Below are 17,460 nucleotides of genomic sequence, written 5' to 3' on the forward strand. Positions count from 1 at the left end.
ATCTATCACACATTTAGTACAAATCCTGTGCATTATTGCCAGGGATACCCCTTTAATTTTCCCAGGAAACCTCCTAAATACAATAGCATAGCTTAAAGGGGTTTTCCAAAATCAAAAAAAATTATTTTATGCAATTTCCCACAGTACATTAATGGCGCACATCATGTGCGGTCAGGTAAGGCGGGCTCAAGAGCTGAGCCTGCACCATACAGGGCTGGTGCCAGCTGTGTTATACAACCGGCACCTGCCTCTAACAGCAGTGATCGGAGCTGACTCTGATCGCTGCCGTTTACCCATTTAAATACCACTGTCAATCTCTGACAGCAGCAGAATCCCAGGAAACGCCGACTCAGGAGCCCATCAGAAAGCGACCGCAGGGGGCATCGGGTCACTATATCATCCAGGATCCTGCACGAGGTCCCACGCGCCGCCATCTTTATACTCCTATGACACCCGGCCTTTGGCTGACCTTCAGAAGAGGTAGCATTTTTCACTAAAAACTGCAATACTAAAAAAGAAATAAAATCTTATTTTGAAATTTTCCCATTAGCAAAAAATAAATAATAATTTTGTTTAATATTGTCACATCTGTAAAAGACTGATCAACTATAAAGTTATTCAACCCGAACAATAAACACTATATTAAAAGGGATTGTCCACTAGTCTGTTTGTTTCTTTTCTTGTTTACAAATAGGGCAAATGATGGTAGAATAGGAAGCAACAAGCCCGACTACTCGCTTCCTCTTTGAGCAGGGATCATCACGGATCGTCTGCAGCGCCCACCGACTGTCTGCAGCGATGGCATTCTAACTCAAAGAAGACAGCTAAGAGTTTGGAAGGAACGTCGTTGGTGATTGGCCGCATTAGTCATGTGATGTCCCTGCCGGATGAGGAAGCAAAGAAAGACAGGGAACATGGGAAGCGATGATAAAGAATGGTGGGGGTTCAGCCGGTGGGCATCTGATTTTTTTTTTTTGTTTGCTTTTTTGTTTCTATTTTAAGACAAATAAGAACTTTTTTTTTTTAAGCATAAAAAAAGAAGAATCAGATCAGATTTATAGAAGGGTCTGTAAAAAAAAAAAAAAAAAAAAAAAACTGTCGAAACCATAAAAAATAAAAATCATGTTAAATTAAGAAAATTCTCCCCTCCCCCCAAAAAAAATTAAGTAAAAAAATAAAATAAAAACATACATATATATTTTTTGCCCTATATTGTGAAGGTCTTAACAAGACCAGCTAATTGTGGAGTCCTCCAGGCAATGCTCCATGGGACAAAGTTATGTAAATTGTCGCTCACAGAACAAAGGAAGCAAGAGTCACTGAGGAGCGGCAGCCCCCAATAAGTCACTGTCAGACCCTTTAATCAGCCTTGTACTGTAGCTGCAGATTCCTGGTACCTGAAATGGGACTGGAAGCTTTTTTTTGGAGCAATTTCTGCTCACCAGAAATCCCAGTGTGAACACGGCCTCAGAGATCAGAGCAGAGATGCAGAAACCTTCATATAACCGTTTAATACATTGTAACAAAGTGCAAATTGGAAAAAGTATCAGACTAAGATTCTATGAAAGTCAACTAAAAAAATGTCAGCAACCGGAGATCTTGAGAAGAAAACACTGAATCTGCGAAGCCCCATAATAATAATAATAATATCCAAACAGAAACTAATCTAGGGCACAGGCGACAGACGCCCTCACGCCCGACTGACCGATCATTTCCGCCCCATCAACACTAACAATTACTACAAGAACAATGGAGGTGGCGGTTTTACAAGGGTCCTTGTTCTCCCTCACATCGCTGGATCCAGAGGTGCAGGGGGGCCGCCGGTCACAGAGACCCCACAATACACAGCATCTGCTCAGAGCGACCTGGTGCTGATGCAGGTGCACATTACTTAACATTGGGATATAATCAACAGTGACCCCAAAATATAACCAGAGAACGGCAGACAGAACCAACAGGAGCCTAACGGAGCGAACATCAGAGAAAATCACTGAATCGTCTGAGAGTTCACAGAGATTTCCTCCATCCTGGCAGCCGCTCTGTGAGTAATGAGCAAGGAATGAAGACTGCGAGATATCACCTGATAACAGCACAGAGGAAACCGCAATGTGCAATCATCAGCTCATACAGGAGGACTGCAGAGGCCCGTTATCTGCAACAATGAGCTCCATCCTGCATTATACTCCAGAGCAGCACTCACTGGGTACATACATTACATTACTTATCCTACACTGATCCTCAATTACATCCTGTATTATACTCCAGAGCTGCACTCACTATTCTGCTGGTGCAGTCACTGTGTACATACATTACATTACTGATCCTGTACTGATCCTGAGTTACATCCTGTATTATACTCCAGAGCTGCACTCACTATTCTGCTGGTGCAGTCACTGTGTACATACATTACATTACTGATCCTGTACTGATCCTGAGTTACATCCTGTATTATACTCCAGTGCTGCACTCACTATTCTGCTGGTGCAGTCACTGTGTACATACATTACATTACTGATCCTGAGTTACATCCTGTATCATACTCCAGAGCTGCACTCACTATTCTGCTGGTGCAGTCACTATGTATATACATTACATGACTTATCCTGTACTGATCCTGAGCTACCTCCTGTATTATACTCCAGAGCTGCACTCACTATTCTGCTGGTGTAGTCACTGTGTACATACATTACATTACTTATCCTGTACTGATCCTGAGTTACATCCTGTATTATTCTGCAGAGCTGCACTCACTATTCTGCTGGTGTAGTCATGGTGAACATACATTACAGATAGATAGGTGGGGTGTGATGAGGGGTTAATAAGGGTTTTGTTCTCCCCTCATGATTCGGCTGATATCAGAGAACAACAGATTCTTATAATCATTGCTCAGACTTCATGAGAAAACAAAACAAAAATGACAGAAAGCGTCTACACCCCCAGCCACCGCTCCCTCCCTGCAGCCCCAATATTCAGCCGTGCAGAGATAACACTGATGGGACAGACAAGACTCGGGGGGGATTTGGGGTCTGGGTTGATTTCTGGGGGTGATGTTCTTGGAATGGGAGATTTTAGAACGCCGGTGTCTGAGGTTATTTTCAGGTGATTGTTATTAGGGAGGAGTGAGATTTGGGCGCAGGTACCGGAGGGGATTATCACGGGGGAAGGGCACTTAAGAGTTGATTATAAGGACGGACATTTTGGATCCCGGAGTCCGGGGATATTATAAGGGGTCATTATTGGGGGGTTATTATAGGGCCGCAGGGTTATTGTGATGGAGGTGACAACGGGTGCAGGGGCTGTTATACGGGGGAGATATTTAGGGGTGATGTATCAGGAAATGGTGTAACATAGGTGCAGGATAACATAGGGGAGGGGTATAGGGTGTTATAAGAGGGCAGGTATCTGGGGATCTTACAGGGGTAATGTAGACGGCAGTTATAGGCTGAGATTTGGGGTGTAATATTATTGGGGTGAGGTATAAGTCGGGGTGAGGTGTAATTCGGGGTGAGGTGTAATTCGGGGTGAGGTGTAATTCGGGGTGAGGTGTAATTCGGGGTGGGGTGTAATTCGGGGTGGGGTGTAATTCGGGGTGATGTATCGGGGTGAGGTGTAATTCGGGGTGATGTATCGGGGTGAGGTGTAATTCGGGGTGAGGTGTAATTCGGGGTGAGGTGTAATTCGGGGTGAGGTGTAATTCGGGGTGAGGTATCGGGGTGAGGTGTAATTCGGGGTGAGGTATCGGGGTGAGGTGTAATTCGGGGTGAGGTGTAATTCGGGGTGAGGTGTAATTCGGGGTGAGGTGTAATTCGGGGTGAGGTGTAATTCGGGGTGAGGTGTAATTCGGGGTGAGGTGTAATTCGGGGTGAGGTGTAATTCGGGGTGAGGTGTAATTCGGGGTGAGGTGTAATTCGGGGTGAGGTGTAATTCGGGGTGATGTATCGGGGTGAGGTGTAATTCGGGGTGATGTATCGGGGTGAGGTGTAATTCCGGGGTGATGTATCGGGGTGAGGTGTAATTCCGGGGTGATGTATCGGGGTGAGGTGTAATTCGGGGTGATGTATCGGGGTGAGGTGTACTTCGGGGTGATGTATCGGGGTGAGGTGTACTTCGGGGTGATGTATCGGGGTGAGGTGTACTTCGGGGTGATGTATCGGGGTGAGGTGTACTTCGGGGTGATGTATCGGGGTGATGTATCGGGGTGAGGTGTAATTCGGGGTGAGGTATCGGGGTGAGGTGTAATTCGGGGTGAGGTGTAATTCGGGGTGAGGTGTAATTCGGGGTGAGGTGTAATTCGGGGTGAGGTGTAATTCGGGGTGAGGTGTAATTCGGGGTGAGGTGTAATTCGGGGTGATGTATCGGGGTGAGGTGTAATTCCGGGGTGATGTATCGGGGTGAGGTGTAATTCGGGGTGATGTATCGGGGTGAGGTGTAATTCGGGGTGATGTATCGGGGTGAGGTGTACTTCGGGGTGATGTATCGGGGTGAGGTGTACTTCGGGGTGATGTGTACTTCGGGGTGATGTATCGGGGTGAGGTGTAATTCGGGGTGATGTATCGGGGTGAGGTGTAATTCGGGGTGATGTATCGGGGTGAGGTGTAATTCGGGGTGATGTATCGGGGTGAGGTGTAATTCGGGGTGATGTATCGGGGTGAGGTGTAATTCGGGGTGATGTATCGGGGTGAGGTGTAATTCGGGGTGATGTATCGGGGTGAGGTGTAATTCGGGGTGATGTATCGGGGTGAGGTGTAATTCGGGGTGATGTATCGGGGTGAGGTGTAATTCGGGGTGATGTATCGGGGTGAGGTGTAATTCGGGGTGATGTATCGGGGTGAGGTGTAATTCGGGGTGATATATCGGGGTGAGGCATTATTCCGGGTGACACTGTGGGCTCTCGGCTCCGCCGTCCTCCCGCACACACAGCCCCGGGCCCGGCTGTCAGCGGTGCAGGGCTCGGTCGGGCCTGGCAGCCCGGGGGCGGGGGCGGCTTGTGCCGGGATCACAGGCCGGGAATCCCCGTCTCCCGGCTCCTGTCCTGCCGGTGCGGATGGCGGCGGCCCCGGCCCCGGTACCTGCTGATCTTCTGGGCGAAGGCTCTGCGCTCCGCCATGTCCGCCGCAGCCGAAGACTCCACTCCCGGCGGAGGGAAGATCGGGAACGCTGGGAAGCGGAGTGCGCGCTGCTGCGAAGGAATACGGTGGCGGCTGCCGGCTACCGTAGCGACCAGAAGGGAAGCGCACTCCACATAGCGGACAGAGGTGTAGAAGCTGTACCATCCTGATCAGAGCAGAGGGAGGTCCTGAGTACAGACTATACCATCCTAATCAGGGGAGAGGGGGATCCTGAGTACAGTCTATACCATCCTGATCAGAGGAGAGGGAGATCCTGAGTACAGACTATACCATCCTGATCAGGTGAGAGGGGGATCCTGAGTACAGTCTATACCATCCTGATCAGAGGAGAGGGAGATCCTGAGTACAGACTATACCATTCTGATCAGGGGAGAGGGGGATGCTGAGTACAGACTATACCATCCTGATCAGAGCAGAGGGGGATGCTGAGTACAGACTATACCTTCCTGATCAGAGGGGGATGCTGAGTACAGACTATACCATCCTGATCAGGGAAAGAGAAGGATCCTGAGTACAGACTGTACCATCCTGATCAAGGAAGGGAGATCCTAAGTGCAGACTATACCATCCTGATCAGAGCAGAGGGGGATGCTGAGTACAGACTATACCTTCCTGATCAGAGGGGGATGCTGAGTACAGACTATACCATCCTGATCAGGGAAAGAGAAGGATCCTGAGTACAGACTATACCATCCTGATCAGGGAAAGAGAAGGATCCTGAGTACAGACTATACCATCCTGATCAGGGAAAGAGAAGGATCCTGAGTACAGACTGTACCATCCTGATCAAGGAAGGGAGATCCTAAGTGCAGACTATACCATCTAGATTAGGGGGAAGGAGGAGGATGAGTTCAGAGTGTACCATCGCGATCAGGGAGAGAGGGGGATCCTGAGTACAGACTGTACCATCCTGATCAGGGGAGAGGGGGATCCTGAGTGTAGAGTGTACTATACTGATCAGGGAGAGAGCGAGATCCTGAGTACAGACTATACCATCCTGATCAGAGCAGAGGGGGATCCTGAGTACAGACTATACCATCCTGATCAGGGGAGAGGGGGCTCTTGAGTACAGTCTATACCATCCTGATCAGGGAAAGAGAAGAATTTTGAGTACAGACTATACCATCCTGATCATAGCAGAGGGGGATCCTTAGTACAGACTGTACCATCCTGATCAGGGAAAGAGAGGGATCCTGAGTACAGACTGTGCCATCCTGATCAGGGAAAGAGAGGGATCCTGAGTACAGGACTGTGCCATCCTGATCAGAGGAGAGGGGGATCCTAAGTACAGACTGTACCATTCTGATCAGGGAAAAAGAGGGATCCTGAGTACAGGCTATACCATCCTGATCAGAGGAAGGGAGATCCTAAGTGCAGACTGTTCCGTCCTGATCAGGGGAGAGGAGGATTCTGAGTACAGACTGTACCATCCTGATCATGGGAGAGGGGATCAGGAGTACAGACTGTACCATCCTGATCAGGGGAGAGGGGGATGTTGAGTACAGACTGTACCATCCTGATCAGGGGAGAGGAGGATCCTGAGTACAGACTGTACCATCCTGATCAGGGGAGAGGGGGATCCTGAGTGCAAAGCGTACTATACTGATCAGGGGAGAGGGGATCCTGAGTGCAGAGTGTACTATACTGATCAGGGGAGAGGGGATCATGAGTACAGACTGTACCATCCTGATCAGGGGAGAGAGGAATCCTGGGTATAGACTGTACCATCTTGATCAGGGGAGAGGGGGATGCTGAGTACAGACTGTACCATCCTGATCAGAGGAGAGAGGAATCCTGGGTATAGACTGTACCATCTTAATCAGGGGAGAGGGGGATGCTGAGTACAGACTGTACCATCCTGATCAGGGGAGAGGAGGATCCTGAGTACAGACTATACCATCCAGATCAGGGGGGGGATGATGAGTACAGAATGTACCATCCTGATCAGAGGAGAGGGAGATCTTTAGTACAGGCTGTACCATCCTGATCAGGGGAGAGGGGATCCTGAGTACAGACTGTACCATCCTGATCAGGGGAGAAGGAGATCCCGAGTACAGACTGTACCATCCTGATCAGGGGAAAGGGGGATCCTGTGCAGAGTGTACTATACTGATCAGGGAGAGAGGGGGATCCTGAGTACAGACTGTGTCATCCTGATCAGAGGAGAGGGGGATCCTTAGTACAGACTGTACCATCCTGATGAGGAGAGAGGGGGATCCTGTGCAGCGTGTACTATACTGATCAGGGAGAGAGGGGGATCCTGAGTACAGACTGTACGATCCTGATCAGGGGAGAGAGGGATCATGAGAACAGACTGTACCATCCTGATCAGGGGAGATGGGGATCCTGAGTACAGATTGTACCATCCTGATCAGGGGAGAGCGGATTATGAGTACAGACTGTACCATCATGATCAGGAGAGCGGGGGTCCTGAGTACAGACTATACCATCCTGATCAGAGGGAGAGGGGCATCCTGAGTAAAGACTATATCATCAAGATCATGGGGGGGGGGGGGGGTGATGAGTACAGAGTATATCATCCTGATCAGGGGAGATGGAGATCCTTAGTACAGACTGTACCATCCTGATCAGGGGAGAGGGAGATCCTAAGTACTGACTGTACCATCCTGATCAGGGGGGAGGAGGATGAGGAGTACAGAATGTACCATCCTGATTAGGAGAGAAGGGGCTCCCAAGTACAGACTGTACCATCCTGATCAGGGCAGAGGGGGATCCTGAGTGCAGAGTGTACTATACTGATCAGGGAGAGCGGGGGATCCTGAGTACAGACTGTAACATCCTGATCAGGGGAGAGGGGGATCCTGAGTGTAGAGTGAACTATACTGATCAGGGGAGAGGGGGATCCTGAGTACAGACTGTACCATTGTTATGCACACGCCCGGGCTAAGCGGCGTGTGCGTGTGATTGGTAGTGATTCCACTGGACCGTGCCGGAGAGTGAATGCCTGGAGGGGCGTGACTAAGTATTCACCCGATCCGACCAGGGTCGCACGACGGCATACGACGCCAGTGCACCAAGGAGGAACCGAGCAGAGGGACCAGGTGCTACTCCAGGACAGACCCCGGACACGGCTGTTGACCCACACAGGGGAATACAGGAACAGGCTGGTAGGCTGGCACACAGACTTGAGGGTATAGGCAGGCACGACTGGTATGCAGGCAGGCGGGTATGCAGGCAGGGGGGTAAAGGCAAGCACAGCTAGAGTGCAGACAGGGAGGCACTAGCAGGTAGGAACACAGGCGGGATAGAACCCAGTACACACCGGGACTCAGGAACAATACAGGCAGAGGGTTACAGGCAAGCACAGCTAGAGTGCAGACAAGGCTGAGCAGGGAGGACAGGGCTCTGTTCACACGGAACAGACAGGAAGGGAAAGACAGAGCCAGATACTCACACAGTACTTGCAGAGACAACAAGCAGGAGTTAGGTACGAGTTCAGACTCTGCAGAAAAAGGAAGGGAACGGACATAGAGGCAAAACAGGTAAAGGATAGGAGAGAGTTCAGACTGGAACTGAGTGTACGGAGGAGACCGACACTGCAGCGGGATACAGGAGCGGGTCTGGGAATACTGCCCCCAGAGAGGCGGGACGAACAGGCAAGGAGCGTGTTCAGACAGGACAGACAAGATACAGGAGCGGGTCTAGGTAAACGGCCCCTAGAAGGCGGGAGGAACAGGCTAGGAGCGTGTTCAGACAGGTCAGACAAGATACAGGAACGGGTCTAGGTAATCGGCCCCTAGAAGGCAGGAGGAACAGGCTAGGAGCGTGTTCAGACAGGACAGACAAGAGAACACAGAAAGGACTCAGTTCAGACACGGGAACTAATACCGAAAAGCAGGAGACATACAGGACTCAGTTCAGACATGGGAGCTGATACCGCAAAGCAGGAGACATACAGGACTCAGTTCAGACACGGGAACTGATACCGAAAAGCAGGAGACATACAGGACTCAGTTCAGACACGGGAACTGATACTAAAAGCAGGAGACAAGAGACGGGACCTGGCACCTTCAGAGTGCAAGCACACACTGAAGGAAACACTATGCTCAGGCCGGGATAGAAGGGAGCTGCTGAGCTATATACCAAGTGACAGACAGCAATAGGCTGAGGACGCACAAGAGGTGTGACCCACAGCAGGTACAAAAGGCAGGAAGTGATCGGGCGCCGCCCTTAAGCAGCAGAAACAGACACAAACAGACAGCATGGAGGGAAGCCAGAGAGACATTCTGGACAGGAGATCAAGTGCGCCCTCTTGCACAGTGGGAGATGGACCACCATGCAAGGACGCCGCCAGGTATGTTACAGTACCTCCCCCCTTACGCCCCCTCTTCTTCAGGCCTGCCAGAATCTTCCGCAGGGAATTCGAGGGCCAGTCGTTCACTGGGTTGGAGGGGGACAGAGACTTAAGGGTAATCTCTGCTTCGAGGTACATCTTGTCAAGCTCACAGGAAGAAATAGACGGGTTATCACGTACATAATGAGGAAAAGTCACTGTCTCTTTGTTATCTGGTGGTATCCCGGAGGATTCAGGAAACAACTGGAGGTCCTCCGCCGGGTCAGAAGAGTGCAGAGGCTCAGAGAAAACAACTGCTTCAGAGTACACTAGGTCGGACTCACTGGAGGAAGCAGGCGAGGTATCGGGTACCGAGTATAGGAAAGTCTCTGTCCATTCACCACCAGGTGGCACCCCGAAGGGTTCTGGAGACAGCTGGCGGTCCTCCGCCTGGTCAGAGGGGTGTAGAGACTCACGGGTAACCTCTGCTTCAGAGTACACTAGGTCGGACTCACTGGAGGAAGCAGGCGAGGTATCGGGTACCGAGTATAGGAAAGTCTCTGTCCATTCACCACCAGGTGGCACCCCGAAGGGTTCTGGAGACAGCTGGCGGTCCTCCGCCTGGTCAGAGGGGTGTAGAGACTCACGGGTAACCTCTGCTTCAGAGTACACTAGGTCGGACTCACTGGACGAAGCAAGCGAGGTATCAGATCCAGGATATAGGAAAGTCTCTGTCCATTCACCACCAGGTGGCACCCCGAAGGATTCTGAACACAACTGGAGGTCCTCCGCCTGGTCGGAGGGGTGTAGAGACTCAGGAGTAACCTCTGCTTCGGAGTACACTAAGTTGGACTCACTGGACGAAGCGAGCGAGGTATCAGGTACAGAGTATAGGAGAGTCTCTGTCCTTTCGCTACCAGGTAGCACCCCGAAGGGTTCAGGAGACAACTGGAGATCCTCCGCCTGGTCGGAGGGGTGTAGAGACTCGGAGGTAACTACCACTTTGGGGTACCCATTGTCAGGCTCACAGGACGAAGCGGACAAAGTATTGAGTACCGGGTGTAGAGAAGTCTCTCTCCATTTGTCATCGAGTGGTATCCCGGAGGGTTCAGGAGGCAACAGGGGATCCTCCGCCAGGTAGTAGAGGTGCACAGACTCTGAGGTAACCACAGCTTTGGAGCATCCTTGGACATGCACACCAGTTAAAGAGAAAGAAGCATCTGATGCCGGGTGCAGGAAGTTCTCCTGTGTGGAGTCTGGATGGGCAGAAGTCTCTTCGGCCAGGAGAACTGGTGCACTACCCACGCACATTACCCATTGGGGTTTCTCCGGGATACAGGGAGATGAAGCTTCAGTAGGGACTTCAAGGTTGGGGTCAGGAGGTCTCAGGGAGGACAGACCCTGGCGTGACGGCTTGCCTCTAAGTCTAGCACGTCTGGGCTGCCTCTTGAGGTTGAGAGAAGTATTCCGGAAAGCGTAGTCACCCTGTGAGGATTCTGGGTGGGCAGTAGTCTCATTGGGCTGGAGGACTATTGCGCTACCCACACACATTACCCGTCGGGGCTGCTCCGGGATATTGGGAAGTGAAGCTTCAGCAGGGGCTTCAGGGTTAGGGTCCTCGAAGACCATACGAAAGGCCACCAGGAAGGCCTGCAGGTCAAGGATGACAGGATCCCATGCTTCCCATAGGGGGGTGACCCATTTCAAGGCATCACCCGCTAGGTAGTCAATCATAAAGGCCACTTTAGCCCAATCGGAAGGAAAATAGAGAGGGTAGGCCTTAAAGTGTAGCATGCATTGCTCCACAAATGCACGACACTGTCTTGGATCCCCATAGTAACGTGGCGGATCCGCAGGAACGAGGGCTGATAGATCCATCTGGACGGGTGCGTAATTCGCCTGGAACTCAGCTAAAGGGGGAAAAAAAATTATTTATTTTATTTTAATGCATGTATTCGCTGGAAAAACTTCTCAAAGAGCGAAGGCCGTGGGGCTCAACGGGAACCATGGCCTGAGCATGCTGTTATGCACACGCCCGGGCTAAGCGGCGTGTGCGTGTGATTGGTAGTGATTCCACTGGACCGTGCCGGAGAGTGAATGCCTGGAGGGGCGTGACTAAGTATTCACCCGATCCGACCAGGGTCGCACGACGGCATACGACGCCAGTGCACCAAGGAGGAACCGAGCAGAGGGACCAGGTGCTACTCCAGGACAGACCCCGGACACGGCTGTTGACCCACACAGGGGAATACAGGAACAGGCTGGTAGGCTGGCACACAGACTGGAGGGTATAGGCAGGCACGACTGGTATGCAGGCAGGCGGGTATGCAGGCAGGGGGGTAAAGGCAAGCACAGCTAGAGTGCAGACAGGGAGGCACTAGCAGGTAGGAACACAGGCGGGATAGAACCCAGTACACACCGGGACTCAGGAACAATACAGGCAGAGGGTTACAGGCAAGCACAGCTAGAGTGCAGACAAGGCTGAGCAGGGAGGACAGGGCTCTGTTCACACGGAACAGACAGGAAGGGAAAGACAGAGCCAGATACTCACACAGTACTTGCAGAGACAACAAGCAGGAGTTAGGTACGAGTTCAGACTCTGCAGAAAAAGGAAGGGAACGGACATAGAGGCAAAACAGGTAAAGGATAGGAGAGAGTTCAGACTGGAACTGAGTGTACGGAGGAGACCGACACTGCAGCGGGATACAGGAGCGGGTCTGGGAATACTGCCCCCAGAGAGGCGGGACGAACAGGCAAGGAGCGTGTTCAGACAGGACAGACAAGATACAGGAGCGGGTCTAGGTAAACGGCCCCTAGAAGGCGGGAGGAACAGGCTAGGAGCGTGTTCAGACAGGTCAGACAAGATACAGGAACGGGTCTAGGTAATCGGCCCCTAGAAGGCAGGAGGAACAGGCTAGGAGCGTGTTCAGACAGGACAGACAAGAGAACACAGAAAGGACTCAGTTCAGACACGGGAGCTGATACCGCAAAGCAGGAGACATACAGGACTCAGTTCAGACACGGGAACTGATACCGAAAAGCAGGAGACATACAGGACTCAGTTCAGACACGGGAACTGATACAAAAAGCAGGAGACAAGAGACGGGACCTGGCACCTTCAGAGTGCAAGCACACACTGAAGGAAACACTATGCTCAGGCCGGGATAGAAGGGAGCTGCTGAGCTATATACCAAGTGACAGACAGCAATAGGCTGAGGACGCACAAGGGGTGTGACCCACAGCAGGTACAAAAGGCAGGAAGTGATCGGGCGCCGCCCTTAAGCAGCAGAAACAGACACAAACAGACAGCATGGAGGGAAGCCAGAGAGACATTCTGGACAGGAGATCAAGTGCGCCCTCTTGCACAGTGGGAGATGGACCACCATGCAAGGACGCCGCCAGGTATGTTACAACCATCCTGATCAGGGGAGAAAGGGATCCCAAGTATTGACTGTACCATCCTGATCAGGGGAGAGGGGGATCCTGAGTGCAAAGCGTACTATACTGATCAGGGAGAGAGGGGGATCCTGAGTACAGACTGTACCATCCTGATTAGGGGAGAGGGGATTATGAGTACAGACTGTACCATCCTGATCAGGGGAGAGGAGGATCCTGAGTATAGACTATACCATCCAGATCAGGGGGGAGGAGGATGATGAGTACAGACTGTACCATCCTCATCAGGGAGAGTGGGGAATCCTGAGTACAGACTGTACCATCCTGATCAGGGGAGAGGGGGGATCCTGAGTGTAGAGTGTACTATACTGATCAGGGAGAGAGGGGGATCCTGAGTACAGACTGTACGATCCTGATGAGGGGAGAGAGGGATCCTGAGTACAGACTGTACCATCCTGATCAGGGGAGATGGGGATCCTGAGTACAGACTGTACCATCCTGATCAGGGGAGAGGGGATCATGAATACAGACTGTACCATCATGATCAGGGGAGAGGGGATCCTGAGTACAGACTGTACCATCCTGATTAGGGGAGAGGGGATCATGAGTACAGACTGTACCATCCTGATCAGGGGAGAGGGGATCCAGAGTACAGATTATACCATCCAGATCAGGGGGGAGGAGGATGATGAGTACAGACTGTACCATCCTGATCAGGGAGAGCGGGGAATCCTGAGTACAGACTGTACCATCCTGATCAGGGAGAGGGGGGATCCTGAGTGTAGAGTGTACTATACTGATCAGGGAGAGAGGGGGATCCTGAGTACAGACTGTACGATCCTGATCAGGGGAAAGGGGGTATCCTGAGTGTAGATTGTACTATGCTGATCAGGAAGAGAGGGGGATCCTGAGTACAGACTGTACCATCCTGATCAGGGGAGATGGGGATCCTGAGTACAGACTGTACCATCCTGATCAGGGGAGAGGGGATCATGAATACAGACTGTACCATCATGATCAGGGGAGAGGGGATGCTGAGTACAGACTGTATCATCATGATCAGGGGAGAGGGGATGCTGAGTACAGACTGTATCATCATGATCAGGGGAGAGGGGATGCTGAGTACAGACTGTATCATCATGATCAGGGGAGAGGGGATGCTGAGTACAGACTGTATCATCATGATCAGGGGAGAGGGGATCCTGAGTACAGACTATACCATCCTGATCAGAGGGAGAGTGGGATCCTGAATACAGATTATACCATCCAGATCAGGGAGGAGGAGGATGATGAGTACAGAGTGTACCATCCTGATCAGGGGAGAGGGAGATCTCTAGTACAGGCTGTACCATCCTGATCAGGGGAGAGGGAGATCCTGAGTTCAGACTGTACCATCCTGATCAGGGGAGAGGGGGGTCCCAAGTACAGACTGTACCATTGTTACGGATCCAGGTGGTGGAATCTCTGTGCTGCGGTGCAAGGAGGGACCAAAGGGGCGTAACTAGGTATCAACTCGGACTGACCAAGGTCGCACGGCGGCTCAATCTACTCCGTGAACCAGGGAAGGACCGAGCAGAGGGACCAGGTGCTACTCTGGGCCTGTCCTTGTATGAGAGCAGGTGACTCCCACGGGTAACTGGCAGGAGCCTCCGGGTAGGCACGGCAGGTAACTGACAGGAGCCTCCAGGTGGGCTGACGGATAGGCACGGCAGGTAACTGGCAGGAGCCTCCAGGTAGGCTGACAGATAGGCACGGCAGGTAACTGGTACGTTCTCCGGGTACCCAGGCAAGCCGGGCCCATAGACAGACTGGCAGGTTTGGATCGTAGGCAGACCGTCGGGCTGGAGAGTACACTTGGCTGGCGGAGACAGGTAGTCAGGCTGGCGGACAGGACTGGTAGTCAGGCTGGCGGACTGGACTGGTAGTCAGGCTGGGGGACTGGTAGTCAGGCTGGGGGACTGGTAGTCAGGCTAGCAGCGGGACCTGAGGGCTGAAGCAGAGTTTAGGACACAAAGCTACAACCTTGCACGGGCACCTCCATTTGGAGGAGGTGCCTTTTATATGAGAGGTCCTCCGGCCATTGGCCGGGGACTCCTTAGGACGGCACGCGCGGCCCCTTTTAAGAGGGAGGGAGCGTGCGCGCGTGCCCTAAGCACAGTGCCCAGGAAGCTGTGCGCGCCGGCAGCAGCAGCAGGAGCGCCGGGCGGGGAGCGCGGCGGTAAGAGGGACGGCGTCTCTGCCTGTCAGGGGGCAGAGACGCCGACACTATAGTAACCCCCCCCCCTTTACGCCCCCTCTTTTTTAGGCCTGAAAGAAATTTTTTAAGGAGATGCGGGGCGTGGATGTTCTCCCTGGGTTCCCAAGTTCTCTCCTCTGGGCCAAACCCCTTCCAATCCACCAGAAAAAAGGTTTTTCCTCTTACCCTCTTGGTGGCCAGAATGTTCTCTACCTCATAGACATCCTCAGCGGAGACCGGAGCTGGGGAGGTACCTGGATTGTCGGAAAAAGAATTAAGCACAACTGGTTTGAGGAGAGATACGTGGAAGGAGTTGGGAATCCGTAAGGTGGCCGGGAGTTTTAACTTGTAGGCTAATGGGTTGATTTGCTTGAGGACTTCAAATGGACCGATGAACCGTGGACCCAACTTATAGGAGGGTATTTTGAGACGAACATTTTTGGAGTAGAGCCAAACCTTGTCTCCCGGACGGAATTGAGGAGGATCCAGACGTCTCTTATCAGCATGTTTCTTCATCCACTCGGAGGGTTGAAGAAGTGCGGACCTAGTGTCTTCCCAAATGGTGGAAAATTCGCTGACCAGAGACTCCGCGGCAGGGTTGTCCACTGAAGCAGAAACGGGAAACGGAATCTGGGGATGTTGACCGAAGAACGGGGACTTGGAAGAAGATTCGCTGTCATGGTTGTTATAGGAGAACTCGGCCCATGGTAGGAGCTCCACCCAATCGGTAGGGTGAGCGTTGACGAAATGCCGGAGCAAGCTGGTAAGAATCTGGTTGATACGTTCCACTTGGCCATTGGACTGCGGATGGTAAGCAGAGGAGGAATCCAGGGTGACATCCAGCAGCTTACACGTAGCTCTCCAGAAGCGCAAAGTGAACTGGACCCCTCGATCAGACACAATGTGGATGGTTAGGCCGTGGAGACGAAAGATTTGATGGATGAAGTCCTTAGCCAGCACAGATGCAGACGGGAGACCAGGCAGAGGGATGAAGTGAGCCATTTTAGAAAAGGGGTCAGCGACCACGCAAATGACCGTACAACCGGCAGAAACAGGGAGATCAGTAATAAAGTCCATAGCAATGTGTTGCCACGGGGCAGCAGGTACGGGAAGAGGCAGGAGACGGCCGGCTGGAAGATGTCTGGGAACCTTGTTGCGGGCACAGGACGAACAGGCTGCGACGAAGTCTACCACATCCTTGCGCAGGGTAGGCCGGGTAATGAGCAGGAAGGTCTTCTTCTGGCCAGCATGGCCGGCTAGTTTGGATGAATGACCCCAGTGAAGAACCTTCTTACGATCCGGAACCGCTACAAACGTCTTACTGGGTGGGAGACGAGACAGGTCCTAGGGGGCCACATTCATCACTTTGGAGGGATCGATGATATGCATAGGCTCCTCCTCTTGATCGGAAGACAGGAAGGATCGGGACAAGGCGTCGGCTTTAACGTTCTTGTCCGCCGGGCGGTAATGTAGGGTAAAGTTGAAGAGGGTGAAGAACAAAGACCACCGGGCCTGAGTCTTTGGGCATTCTGTAGATATGCCAGGTTTTTGTGGTCAGTACAGATGACCACCGGGTGCAGAGTCCCCTCGAGCAGGTAACGCCACTCCTCCAGGGCCAATTTGATGGCTAGCAGTTCTCGGTCTCCTATGGAGTAGTTGCGCTCAGACGAGAAGAGTTTGGAGAAGAAGCCGCAGGTTACCATTCTCCCGGATGGAGATTTCTGGGTGAGCACCGCTACGGCTGCGGAAGAGGAAGCATCAACCTCCAGAAAGAACTGTTTGTTGCTATCTGGACGGTGCAGCACTGGGGCAGAAGAGAAGGCTTGTTTTAAGGAGAGGAAGGCCTCCTCCACTTCGGACGGCCATTCCTTAGGATTTGCTTCCTTTCGGGTGAGCGCAGAGATGGGAGCAGTCCGGGAAGAGAAATGTGGGATGAAGAGACGGTAATAGTTGGCGAAGCCCAGGAATCGCTGAATCGCCTTCAACCCCTCCGGACAGGGCCACTTTAAGATGGCAGAGACCTTCTCGGGGTCCATCCGTAGACCTTTCTTAGAGATAATATAGCCCAGGAACGGAAGAGAGGTCTGCTCGAAGAGGCATTTCTCAAATTTTGCATATAGGTGATTCTGCCTGAGCCTAAGCAGGACCTGACGAACATCCGTCCGGTGTGTGGGAACATCCGGAGAGAAGACTAAGATGTCGTCCAGGTACACCACCACGCAAGAATATAAGAGGTCACGGAAGATGTCGTTAACTAATTCTTGGAAGATGGAGGGAGCATTACAGAGACCGAAGGGCATTACACGGTATTCATAGTGACCGTCCCGGGTATTGAATGCCGTCTTCCACTCATCTCCTTGGCGGATCCTGACCAAGTTATACGCCCCCTGAAGATCGAGCTTGGT

At 52.1% G+C, this 17,460-nt stretch overlaps 1 protein-coding gene across 15 annotated transcripts in view; it reads right to left on the bottom strand.

Moving 5' to 3' along the window:
* Positions 1-5,317, bottom strand: part of DOCK7 (dedicator of cytokinesis 7) — a 119,569-nt gene extending 114,252 nt beyond the window's left edge. For 5 of the 15 annotated variants that reach the window (XM_073643805.1, XM_073643802.1, XM_073643800.1 and 2 more), the window contains exon 1: positions 5,070-5,315. In XM_073643805.1, the coding sequence (XP_073499906.1) occupies positions 5,070-5,107 (38 nt within the window). In that variant the 5' untranslated portion in view covers positions 5,108-5,315. Of the gene's footprint in view, positions 1-5,069 lie in introns of all 15 variants that reach the window. The other 10 variants (XM_073643808.1, XM_073643803.1, XM_073643797.1 and 7 more) reach the window with 4 other exon arrangements.
* Positions 5,318-17,460: the final 12,143 nt, after the last annotated feature.

The sequence above is a fragment of the Phyllobates terribilis genome, unplaced genomic scaffold, assembly GCF_046119375.1.
Source record: "Phyllobates terribilis strain yellow unplaced genomic scaffold, ASM4611937v1 Scaffold_8__6_contigs__length_399053987, whole genome shotgun sequence".
Taxonomy (NCBI): domain Eukaryota; kingdom Metazoa; phylum Chordata; class Amphibia; order Anura; family Dendrobatidae; genus Phyllobates; species Phyllobates terribilis.